General features: G+C 38.9%; 1 protein-coding gene across 2 annotated transcripts in view; it reads left to right on the plus strand.

Moving 5' to 3' along the window:
* Positions 1-13,664, plus strand: part of NBEA (neurobeachin) — an 867,588-nt gene that overhangs the window by 332,961 nt on the left and 520,963 nt on the right. For both annotated transcript variants that reach the window (XM_084617023.1, XM_084617024.1), the window contains exons 23-24: positions 1,462-1,679; positions 3,576-3,729. In XM_084617023.1, the coding sequence (XP_084473149.1) occupies positions 1,462-1,679; positions 3,576-3,729 (372 nt within the window). The remainder of the gene's footprint in view (positions 1-1,461; positions 1,680-3,575; positions 3,730-13,664) is intronic.

The following is a 13,664-nucleotide window of genomic DNA, read 5'->3' on the forward strand; positions in this document are numbered from 1 at the left end:
AGCCTGGGACTGTGGGATCGCTGTGCCTCGTTAGTTTTCCAGCCTGGGCTGTGTCTCACAATGCTTTGCTAGTGACAAGCAGCAAACTCCCCTGGGTGCTGTTATCACTAGCACAACCACATGTGGAGCCCTACACCCAGCTAGATTGCATGAATGCTCCCGGAGCCACTCATGAGTCACACAGAGAAAGACACAGCCAAATCCCCCCAACTCCCAGCCTTGTACCTCAGGAATGAGCAGTGAAAGTTTATTAATTAGTTCACCACTTCATCAGTGGATAGTGGATATACACCAGCCTTTGTAAACCTGAGCAGATTTAGCAAATACTTCAGGCAAACTCACTGGTAAAGATAAACAGTAAAATATGTTTATTGATTACAAAAGGTAGATTTTAAGTGATTATAAATGATAGGCAAAAAGTCAGAGTGGTTACCAAAATAAAATAATATATATATACATAAGTTTGCAATCTAAATCCTATTAGACTGGGCAACATCTAGATAAAGCAGGTTTTTTTCACCCCTCTGGATATTGCAGTTCACAGTACCCAGGTTTCACCCTCGACACCTGGGCCAGTCTCCTCTGTTGGAGTCTTCAGTCTTCTGAGTGTCCTTGTTGCTTGCAGCATAGGTTTGGGGATGGGGGACGGGGTGGGGTAGGGAGGAGAGAAAAGGCCAATCATGGGGCCATTGTGTTCTTGTGTATACCCTTAGTCCTATGTGCTTGGAGAACACAAGTCCAGGCATGTCAGGTGGCCATTGCTGATTCACAAGGTGAAGCAATACCCCAGTACGTCTCCTGTGAGTGAGTCATTGAATTGTAACTCCTCTACTGGACAATGTCTGCTCAGCACTTGCCTTTGAGTTAGTTACCTCCCTTGTCGTTGTCTCTGGAGAGCTAGTATCTGGGCACTTCCCAAACCCACAGCATATTTTAGTGAAAACCATACAATACAATTCTTATTATTTCATATGCATTGATTATATCCATAGTTATATAGAACAATGGCTTTCAGCATATCATAACCTTTCCCCTGACATCTCACATGGCATGATTTATGTGCACTATCACAATTATATATAAATATGGGGGTTACAGTATAGAGTGTCACACACACACACCCCTCAAAATATCTAGTCAAGATCAACTTGCCAAAAATAAACACACTATAAACAAAATCCCTTCAGGGTGTACGCTGAGGAACCTGAAATGCAAAATGTCACTAAACAACTGAAATGAAGGCCCAGATGTGAGGCTAGATTGTTAGCTGGTGTAAATCAGAGTAGTTTCAATGAGGCTACATCAAATTACACCAACTTTATCTGGATGGCACTACTGGTATATTTTATTTTTTATTTTCAGCTCCAATTATAGCTCCTCCTTCTCCAAATCTTATCCATGTGCAGTTTTAGAATTCATTGCATATGTTTAACACAAACTTTGAACTTTTTGTTAACATAGGCTGTGCAAGGTCGGTCTGTTACCCAGCAAGACAGAGACTTGCGAGTTGACTTGGGATTTAGAGGAATGCCAATGACAGAAGAACAACGACGCCAGTTTAGTCCAGGTCCACGCACAACTATGTTTCGTATTCCAGAGTTTAAATGGTCTCCAATGCACCAGAGGCTGCTGACAGATTTGCTGTTTGCATTAGAAACAGATGTACATGTTTGGAGAAGGTAGAAAAGCTATATTTCTTCTTTTTAACTTTATTATATATCTGTTTATCAGCGAAGTAAAAACATAATTAGATACAAGACATATATTGATAACTACTTTTTTAAAGGTAAATTTCCATTGTAAAGTCAGCTTTACCAGACTTACGTTATTATAGTATCTGACATGCCTCAGTTAATTCCTATTCTTTGTAAGGGATAAAAACTGCAGTATCTCACCTATCCTTTTTGAATTACTGTGTCTTAATGGACTTTTTACTAGTAACCACTACATTTAATATGGGGATGACAAATATCTGTGCCATTATTTTTAGTAGCCACTACTAGCATTTGGAAGTGTTTGCATTCTTAATCCAGAAATATTTGTTCCACACACCAGCCTTCATCCTAAGGGGTATATCTGTATTTGAATAATTTATTTATTTTATGACTTAATACAGATGACTTAATACAGGAGAATTTACTAGGCAGTCACATCTAGCTGAAAAACAAGTTTTCATTTCTGTAGAGATTTCTAATTATAAAACAATAAAGACATGCTTTGTCTTGATTAGACTTAATGGCCACATTGCTATTAACTGTATATTTTTGGACATAGCATCGTAATTCATTTATGTATTTAACACATTTTCAAAATTTAAAAAATAGTACAAGTGATCTTGTGCCTTTTTAAAAAGCATCTGTTTACCATTTTAAAAAAGAAGAATATATTGTTTAAATACATTGCTTTTCACCTTGATGACTCTTCTGTTCTACCTTTTAGTTAAGCAAAGAAACTACCTTAATAGTTATGACTTGTCATCAAAGTCCAGTGGTACATCAGGCACTATTTCATCGATTTCCCAGAATGACATAATTCATTCTGCAAAGGCTGTAATATCAGTAGTTGAGAAATCACTTAATTAAATGAGATTACCAATTGACTTACATTTGATTTCCAGTTTTGTGTGACCTTACTATAAAATAGTCAGTAGTAGTAGTTTTTTATACCAATCACCTTATGTTTGCCACCTTTGTTTACCTAAAATTCACAGGCAAATTAGAAGTTTAGTTTGTAATTGCTTCTCCAATTAAGACCAATTGTTTGTTTACTGGCCACTAATTTCATAAACTGGATAATTTAATTACTCATACTGTGGTATGGACAAGCAATAGGCCAAAGATTCCTAAACATTTTCATAATGTGAATTACATCTTGAAAGTAATTTGTCCTATGGACACTTTCCCACCTATTTGCAGTCATGGGGATGGTTGTGCCTCATGTTGATCATTTGATCCTTGTGGCATTTACAGCAATTACTAACATGGAAAATTAATATTAGGAACACAGTTCTATGTTTTTAGCTATCTTTTAGTGGAATATAGCAAATGGAAATAAAAAGAAGTTGACGCTTGTGACCAACCAGCTCTCCAAAGAACACCAGCAGGTGCTTTGTGGACTACTGGTGGCCTACAGATCAGTCTAGGGACCTCTCTTGTAGACAATCTGATCATTTGTTATTATCAGAGCTGCTTTAAAAGGTATCAAGTGCCAAATTCTGCCGCCCTTATTCATGTTGAACAATACTTTAGTCCGTGAGCAGTCCCACTGGTTCCAACAGAATTGTTTGTGAAGTAAGGCACTAAACAGTGTGAATAAGGTTGGCAGTGTCTGGGCTCTATAATGGATAGTATAGAAATAGTTATAGTCTGGTATAAAATAAAAATACCACAAAGTTGTTATGCTAGGATAGCTACTATCAGTATTTTAAAATATTTTTCATTTTATCTTTTTATTATTACAAAGACAATGCCATACAACTAAGAAACATTCAAGTTCTGGTTTCAAAAAGCAGAAAATCTAAACTTTTAAAAAACATTGGTATTGTAATATATCTTTTTTTTCTTCTATTTTTATAGTCATTCTACAAAATCTGTAATGGACTTTGTCAATAGCAATGAAAACATTATTTTTGTACACAACACGATCCACCTCATTTCCCAGATGGTAGACAATATTATCATTGCTTGTGGAGGGATTTTACCATTGTTGTCTGCAGCCACATCTCCAACTGTAAGTACAATATTTCCATCTAGTGGTCATGTTAAAAATTGCTGTTAAAAATAACAACACAGGATTGTCTATGACTGAATAGGTTTCTTTTTAACAGGAGAAAACACAATTTATTTCTTCCAAAAATTTGATCAATATCAACCAAACTGTTAAGGTTCAGTGTTTAAGGGGCTGCATTGGGAAGGGTGAAGGAAAGGCCCCACATTTAGCATGCAAAATGCAATTTAATTAGTAATAGCAGTGTTTTGCTCTCAATATCTCATCTGAAGATCTAAAAACATTTTAAATAAAAACAGTGTTATACCTCAAACACGCATGTAAGGAGCTGTGGTTATTAATGACATTTTCAGATGGGGAAAATGAGATACAAATGGGTTAAGTAACTTCCCTAAAGTAAAGTAAAACTTCCCTAACAGATCAGCAGCAGTGCCAATAATAGATGTTAAGGATCCTGACTCAATCTCCTGCCCGAGCCGCTGGACAACCCTCACTTCTTTGCCTATATTCTTTATTACCAGTACTTACGTAACTAGAAATAGTTTCACACTATTGCTCTACTAACTGGACCAGTAGTATTTGGCACTCAAACATATTAATGGGCTAGCAACTGTCTAAACAGAATCATATGATATTGATTTAGACAATGGATATGTATATACTGTACCTATAATATTTGCACCATCTCAAATGGCAAGCAACTTTATTCTTGTTCTATTTGCTATGAACAAAAAGTGTTGTAATTCACAGGCATGACTCCACCCTGCACTTTAGTCACAAGAATGACATCAAATATGTTAAAGGAAAGATTTCTAGAATGTTACATTGCAAAGAAAGCTGCTTTGTGATGTGTACAGGGAAAAACTACAGCAATACATCTTAAGATGAAAGCTTCTCTGCTAGTGTTTAGAGGAAGGGCACTTAAACACGTTTTTCAAAACAAGCAGCTGGGGCTTTGTTTGAAAATAAAGATGCTTTATGTGGAATTCTCATAGTATATAAAATATAAAACAGGCACAGTTTGAATTACTTGGCTATAATTCCATCTCTGGATCTTGGTGACTCTAGCTTTGCTATCATGATCTATGTCATTGCAAAACCATTTGATAAAACCTTTAGTCCTGCAATTCAGAGTTGCCCTTTTTTTTATTGTGTATAATTCATGAACATCCAATAAAGTCTTATAAATTACCCTTATCTTTTGAATAGTGTTGTGTTTACACATCATAATATCCTGGTTTGCAACAATAAGATGTTCTTAATTAAGGTGATTTTGCTCTATGTTCCATGAGATTTCAAAATTAAAAGATTGCTATACTCTAGTTAAGAAAATGTTTTTTTTTTAAATATTCAAAGTCCCTTACAAAACATTCCATTTTGTCATCTTGTTAGAATAGTAACAGCGAAAGAATTTGTACAGCACACTTCTTAATTAAAATGTAAGTACATACATGATGTATATTTAGCCCAAGAGCTTGTCACCTGTAAGTGGCTCAAGCTTTTCTCTTGAGCTGGAGTTTTTTATTAAAGGAAACCCTTTAGAATACGTCCTTATATTATACATAAGGGTATAGTCATTTTTCAATTACTTGTGTGGTATTGTTCTATATTAAAAGTTATTACAAAATGAAGTGGATTTAAAACTAAGAAAGATTATAACTTTGAAGTGTGCCAAACAGTACTGCTGAAATGCTATCCCAGATGAAAGCTGATCAAGTGGCATTGAATAAAAAGCTGGGAGGGGGGCAATGAGTAATAGAGAGAGCTTGCCATGTAGGTGAGGAAGGTTTAAAAACGAGTAGATATAAAGACATAGAGGAATCTGGGTAGACATGGATGTGAGACTTGCTTCCATGTGATAGCATGTACACACATTGTAGATCACATTAGATGTGACAACAATGAGGAGTCCTTGTGGCACCATAGAGACTAACAAATGTATTTGGACATAAGCTTTCATGGGCTATAACTCACTTCATCAGATGCATAAAGTGGAAAATACAGTAGGCAGGTATAAATACACAGCACATGAAAAGATGGGAGTTACCTTACCGAGTGGGGGGGTGAGGGCAAACGAGGCCAATTCAATTAGGGTGGATGTGGCCCATTCTCAACATTTGACAAGAAGGTGTGAGTATCAAAAGAGGGAAAATTATTTTTTTGTAGTGACCCAGCTGCTCCCAGTCTTTATTCAGGCCTAATCTGATGGTGTCAAATTTGCAAATTAATTCCAGTTCTGCAATTTCTTGCTGAAGTCTGTTTTTGAAGGCTTTTTGTTGAAGAATTGCCACTTTTAAGTCTGTAATTGAGTATCCAAGGAGATTGAAGTGCTCTCCTACTGGTTTTTGATGTTACAGTTCTTGATGTCTGATTTGTGTCCATTTATTCGTTTGCATAGAGACTGTCCACTTTGTCCAATGTACATGGCAGAAGGGCATTGCTGGCATATGATGGCAGATATCACATTTATTAGATGTGCAGGTGAATGAGCCCTTGATGGTGTGGCTGATGTGGTTAGGTCCTATGATGATGTCCCTTGAATAGTTATGCAGACAGATTTGGCAATGTAGTTTGTTGCAGGGATTGGTTCCTGGGTTGGTATTTCTGTTGTGTGGTATGTGGTTGCTGGTGAGTATTTGCCTCAGGTTGTGGGGCTGTCTGTAAGCGAGGACTGGCCTGTCTCCTGAGGTCTGTGAGAGTGAGGGATCATCCTTCAGGATAGGTTGTAGATCCTTGATGATGCGCTGGAGAGGTTTTAGTTGGGGGCTGTAGATGACGGCTAGTGGCATTCTATTTCTTTGTTGGGCCTGTCCTGTAGTAGGTGACTTCTGGGTACCCTTCTGGCTCTGTCAATCTGTTTGTTCACTTCCCCAGGTGGAGTATTGTAGTTTTAAGAATGCTTGTAGGGATCCTGTAGGTGATCCTGTAGCTCTCTCTGTCTGAGGGATTAGAGCAAATGCAGTTGTGTCTTAGGGCTTGGCTGTAGACAATGGATCATGTGATGTGGTCTGGATGAAAGCTGGAGGCAAGTAGGTAAGTATAGTGGACAGAATATTTCTGGTATAGGGTGGTGTTTGTGACTATTGCTTATTTGCACAGTAGTGTCCAGGAAGTGGATCTCTTGTGTGGACTGGTCCAGGCTGAGGTTGGTGGTGGGGTGGAAATTGTTGAAATCCTGGTGGAATTCCTCAAGAGCCAATTCCCCTGGGTCCAGATGATGAAGATATCATCAATGTAACGCAAGTAGAGTAGGGGCGCTAGGGGACGAAAGCAGAGGAAGCGGTGTTCCAAGTCAGCCACTAGATATGTACTTATTCAGTTTATCAAAAAGAATGAACTCATATGCTACATGTATTTTACTTCATTGTTTCGTAACTGTATTTCTCAACCATATTTTTGACATGTTTCAAGGCATGTATAGTGCTTCTCACTGAAAACTGTGTGCCCATTTTGAAGCTTTAAAATATTAATATCACATAACTTCCTTCAGGTGATATAACCCTGTGGCATAGTACTTTTAATTTACACCTTCCTTTCACAGCATTAGTGAATCTGATTCCCAGTGTATTAGAAATGTGAAGAGGGACATGGTCACTGGGCAAAAAAGAAAAATAATTAACACTTGTCATCCTATCTGATTATTAATTTATGATGGAAAGAAAGGTAGTTAGTTGCTTTTCTAGTTTTGTAGTTGTGATGTAGATTTTTTTTAACCTAGCTGTGTTTAATCCAGTACTTATCCAGTTTCAAAAAGAGAGAGTTGTTGGTGTTTCTAGTTCATTTATTGAACCTCACAAACATTTCAGTCTCTTTTTAGATTCGGGTTTCTCTTTGGTTTGATCTATATGATGAGTGTGTCTCTTGAGCTTCCTAGTTCCTTTACAATCCAAAATGTTGTACTTGTTACAGAAAATCAGTTCTTAAGAATTTGATCTTTTGATAGTAGTTAATAAGAGCCCCGGGATACAAATTATTCTTCCCTTGAGTCTAGCTACCATTTATAAAAGGGGGAAGACGATATCTTTCACTCAGCTGTTTTACATTAACAGTGCAGTAGTTGAGCATTTAAAGCTTGGATTTTGTTTAGGTCCTGAGCAGGAAGGAGCAAATAAAAGAGCTAAAGAGAGACTCAGATGGTATTCACCCAAGAGTTCTGAAGGAACTCAAATGTGAAATTGCACAACTACTAACTGTGGTATGTAACCTATCATTTAAATCAGCTTCTGTACCAGATGACTGAAGGATAGCTAGTATGACGCCAGATTTTAAAAAGGCTCCAGAGGTGATCTTGGCAATTATAGCCTGGTAAGCCTAACTTCAGTATTGGGCAAACTGGTTGGAACTATAGTAAAGAACAGAATTGTCAGACACACAGATGAACATGATTTGTTGGGGAAGAGTCAACATGGTTTTTATAAAGGGAAATCATGCCTCACCAATCTACTAGAATTCTTTGATGGTGTCAACAAGCATGTGGACAAGGGTGAACTAGTGGACATAGTGTACTTAGATTTTCAGAAAGCCTTTGACAAGGTCCCTCAGCAAAGGCTCTTCAGCAAAGTAAGCTATCATGGGTTAAGAGGACAGGTCCTCTCATGGATCAGTAGCTGGTTAAAAGATAGGAAACAAAGGGTAGGAATAAATGGTCAGTTTTCAGAATGGAGAAAGGTGAATAGTGGTGTCCCCCAGGGGTCTGTTCTGGGACCAGTACTATTCAACATATTCGTACATCATCCGAAAAAAGGGATAAGAAGAGGTGGCAAAATTTGCAGATGATACAAAACTACTCCTGGTAATTAAGGCCAAAGCTGACTACGAAGAATTACAAAGGGATCTCACAAAACTGAGTGACTGGGCAACCAAAGAGCAAATGAAATTCAGTGTTGATAAATGCAAAGTAATGCACATGGGAAAACAATCCCAACTATACATATACAATGATAGGACCTATATTAGCTGTTACCACTCAAGAAAGAGATCTTGGAGTCATTGTGGATAGTTCTCCAGAAACATCCACTCAATGTGCAGTGGCAGTGAAAAAAGCTAACGGAATGGTGGGAATCATGAAGAAAGGGATAGATAATAAGACGGAAAATATGATCTTGCCTCTATATAAATCCATGTATGCCCACATCTTGAATACTGCATGCATATCTGCTTGCCCCATCTCAAAAAAGATATATTGGAATTGGAAAAGGTTCAGAAAAGGGCAACAGAAATGAGTAGGGACATGGAACAGCTGCCATATAAGGAGAGATTAATAAGATTGGGACTTTTCAGCTTTGAAAAGAGACTAAGGGGGGATATGATAGAGATCTATAAAATCATGACTGGTATGGAGAAAGTAAATAAGGAAGTGTTATTTACTCCTTTTCATAACACAAGAAGTAGGGGTCACCAAATGAAATTAATAGGCGGCAGGTTTAAAACAAACAAAAGGAAGTATTTCTTCACACAACGTAGTCAACCTGTGGAACTCTTTGCCAGAGGATGTTGTGAAGGTCAAGACTATAACAGGGTTCAAAAAAGAACTAGATAAGTTCATAGAGGATAGGTCCATCAATGACTGTTAGCCAGGATGGGTAGGGATGGTGTCCCTAGCCTCTGTTTCCCAGAAGCTGGGAATGGGTGACAAGGGATGGATCACTTGATTACCTGTTCTGTTCATTCCTTCTGAGGTACCTGGCATTGGCCACTGTCAGAAGACAAGATACATGGCTAAATGGACTGGTGGTCTGACCCAGTAGGCCGTTTTTATGTTCTTAGAAATATTTTGGGGTCAACAGATGGGTGTTTTCTGACAAACCTCCTTTTGTTGGAAAATTCCCAACCGCCTCTACTTTACAGTTAATTGGCCTAATAAATAGGCCTAATAAATTTATAACAAAGTAACCACAGCTGTTCTCTAATACACAATATGGTATGTAGCATATTAACAAAAAGTTTCCTTGAGGTGTCTTAGTATAGTTCTGGTTGGCTCTTTGCATTGCTGAAAGGGCTCTGGAATGATCTAAGGTACCTAATTTCTATATGGCAAAAAAGTCAAACTTTACTGCCTGAAGTTAGGTGTCTAACTCCATATTAAACATGTAAATAGCCTGATTTTTTTTTAAGAAGTATTGGGTATCTGTAAATGCTATTGATTTCAGTGGAACCATAATATGATAAACTATTTCAGGCACCAAAGTTGGAAGCTTTTTACTTTAGTATGCATGCAGCCAGTAGATAGGAAAATACGACATCACACCTGAGAACAGGCTCAGATTTTTGACCAAGGATAGTTCAGGACTCTTTGTTGCAATAATCATTTGTTAATTCTTCCTAGAAAATCACCTTCTGGCTATGCTAATATTGCCTTGTCTTTAATTAACTGTTTTTCTTACAAGCTGGTTTTGAGGAGGTCAGAACAGGAGCTAACTGCCTTTGAGATTCAAAAGCTCCCCAGGATCCTTTCTGCTACATTACTATAAGAAAAGTCTCACAATCAGTGGAGTGGATCTGGAGGTTCTCTTTGTTCTGATATCACCCACTGTAGCATTCATCATGAAATAGAAAGCTCAGCCATAAGAATGGTTACGTTGTACTCACCTAAATTTTCATTGTGATATTGCTATATTTTTATTTGCATAACTAGGGACAGTCTAGTCAAAATTAGCTCTTTAAAGCCACAGCATGGGGTCTCTGTGTCGTTACATCAGCTGTCAGCTTTGGACTCAATTTTCTGCTCTCCAGTTCTGAAAGAGATAGGTCTGCAATGATTCAATCTGCTGTGAAACTGTAGGGATCAGCTGGAAGCAGAGTATTGTATGCCAAGAGATGCATAGAGCAGCTGATATCAACAGTTTTTTTTTAATTTTAAAACACTCCAACAAAGCCCTGTACCATCCCTCATTGCAGTGGATACAGAAGAAGGGAAAGTAGAAATTTTAAAGAGAAAAGTCTAAAAGATGGAGAAAAAGAGAATCACCATGTACTTCCAACCTGGACCATCTAAGGGTAAAATAAGTAAGCCAGGGCTCAGTCCTGCTCCTATTGCATAACTCACATTCAGTTTATAATCATGGTCCAAATTAGTACATCCTTGAGAAAAGTGAAATTAGAGCATAAGGAAAAACTTTGAAAAGAAAATGATTCTCCCAAAAGTAAAATCCTAAATTAGGTTCATTTGTTAAAATTAATAAAAACAGAAACGAATCTTTAAGATGGAGTTCACATTGCGGTTTCCCATTGCCTGGATATTAAATAAATTTACATTTTCAATAAATGCAGGTAGTATTTACTATTCATGAAAGTAAGATAGGAGTGGTTTCTTCATGGCAGCAGTACCTTGAAGTAAATTTAGAAATAGCTTTACAACGTAGTTTGACTATGGTATTTTTATATTTTTATTATTAATCATGTTTATTATGGTGGTCCCTAAGGCACAATCAAAAGTGCTAGGTACTGTATAAACATAGAATAGTAGGTGGTCCCTGCCCCCAGAGAACTTACAATCTAATAGATAGGACTGACCCGGGGTGGAGAAAGGGGTCAGTCCTATCACACACAACCATAGTGAATTATGTGATGGCAGTAAATGTCCCTTTTTTTGGAGAGAGGGTGAGGTTATTTAGGAGGGGAAGAGTTAAGAGAGATGATGGAGACAGGCCCTGGTAAGAGGGTCAAATGGGAGTGAAGCTGATCTGAAAAGATTGTGAGGGGGGTGAAGAGGAAAGATTGGAGCAGCAGCCAATCAACTCAGGGCAGAAAAAGTCCAGTCAAAACTGTAGAAAGTTCTCTGAGTGTGCAAAGGACCAAAGGTTCCTGCTTTGGCTCCTTATACCACTACTTGCTGAAGTCTCTGACTGGCTTGCTACAGTTTTCCCTCAACGCCACGTGGCAGGAGGGAGGGGGAAACACCATCTGACATTTCCCATTATAAGACCCTGTTCTCAGTGGCTTATAACTTTGCCAAACTTTAACGACTTGTGGTGAAATGTTCCATGCTGGATGTCTGTCTCAAGTTGAATTTTTGGTTCAGTCAATTCTGAAAGCAAAAGTAGGGAAAAATACATTGCTTTGCCCATGTTCAGAAATTCTTGCAACCTTTTCTTGGTAAAACTCTAGTGACTTTTTCTTTTAAAAGTTCAGACATTGGGACTGAGAGCTGGGATGGAGACTGAGACGGGCTGGAAGGCTACTGGCATTGGGAGCAGGCAGGAAACTGGGATTGGTTGGGCAGGGGGATTGCGAGCTGGGAGGGAAACAAGAGGAACCAGTAGGTGTTGGGGTACACTGAAATTTGACGGTATTGAGGGAGGGCGGAGAGACTGGGACTGAAAACCAGTGGGACAGGGGGAAGATGTTAAAAGGAAGGGAAACCAATCTGACAAGGAACAGGGGTGCGAGGGCAGAATTGGTATTCTCTGGGCAAAGAAACTGGGAAGGAGATGGTGGAGAAGGGACAATGAGGTTGGACAAGGAGCCCAGGGATGGAGATTAGGACAGGGAAGATGGGGGCTGCACAACTGGAGGTCAGGGTGAGGGAGAAAGATGGGATGAGGAATCAAGAGGAGGGAACTGGAAATACCTGGGCAAGGAGACTGGGCAGAAGGAAATTGGGATGGTGGAGGGAGGATATGATTGGCTGGGCAAGGAGACGGGGACTGGGATGAGAAGCCTGAAATGTGGAGAATGGGACTGGGATGAGGGGTGCTGAAAGGTTAGGACAGGACAGGGACAGATTGAAGAGGAGGGACAGAAGGGGTCACACAGGAAATGGACAGAAGAGTCTGTGCTCACTAGAATGCACTCCTCTCCAGGGCTTGGAATGGGACCCACAATTCCTGAGTCTCCACCATTCCTCTGCTATCAGTCTCTGTGAAAACGGCAACGTGTTCATCCTCCTCTAATGCTGCTCCACATAACAGATGGCAGCTGACTACTGATATCAGTTATTCCACTGGTTGAAGTGGCAGAGGTCTGTGCCATGGATTGAATGGTCCCTATCCTGCTGATGAATCATAAGAACATAAGAATGGCCATTTTGGGTCAGACCAATGGTCCGTCTAGCCCAGTAACCTGTCTTCCAAACTGTGGCAAATGCCAGATGCTTCAAGGGAAATGAGCTGAACAGGGCAATAATCCAGTGAACCATCACCTGTCATCCAGTCCCAGCATCTGACCATCTTGGCTAACAGCCATTGAAGGACCTATCCTCCATGAATTTATCTATTTCTTTTTTTAATCCAGTTACAGTTTTGGGCTTCACAACATTCCTTGGCAACAAGTTCCAGAGGTTGACTGTACGTTGTGTGAAGAGGGACTTGTTTGTTTTAAACCTGCTGCATGTTAATTTCATGGGGTGACCCCTGGTTTTTGTGTTATGTGAAGGAGTAAATAACGCTTACTTTCTTCACACCGTTCATGATTTTATAGGCCTTTATCACATCGCCTCTTTACACATTACCTCTTGTCCAAACTGAATTAGACCCAGTCTTTCTAATCTCCCTTCATATGGAAGCGGTTCCATTTCCTTAATTATCATAGAATCCATAGAATGATAGAATCATAGAATATCATAGAATCAGAGTTGGAAGGGACCTCAGGAGGTCGTCTAGTCCAACCCCCTGCTTAAAGCAGGACAAATCCCCAACTATTTTCATTGCCCTTGTCCGTACCTTTTCTATATGGTTGTCAATATGATGACACATGCTGGAATTTTGGGGGTTTTTTTAGTTTGCTTTTTTTTTAAACCTAGGAAATTGTACACACACAAACCCTTCCTACATTAAAAGGTCATTATTAAGGTTGCAAAGTCAAGCATCCAAAAGTTAGGAAATTCCAGAATTAAGGTTACCTATGTTACTTTAATTCAGTCCTCTTGTGCGTATGCATTATGATAGTCTCCAATTACGTGATCACATACTGTTTTTTTTTCCCACAGGATCCCTGCCTCA

This window comes from Lepidochelys olivacea (genome assembly GCF_965140295.1).
Source record: "Lepidochelys olivacea isolate rLepOli2 genome assembly, chromosome: 1".
Taxonomy (NCBI): Eukaryota; Metazoa; Chordata; order Testudines; family Cheloniidae; genus Lepidochelys; species Lepidochelys olivacea.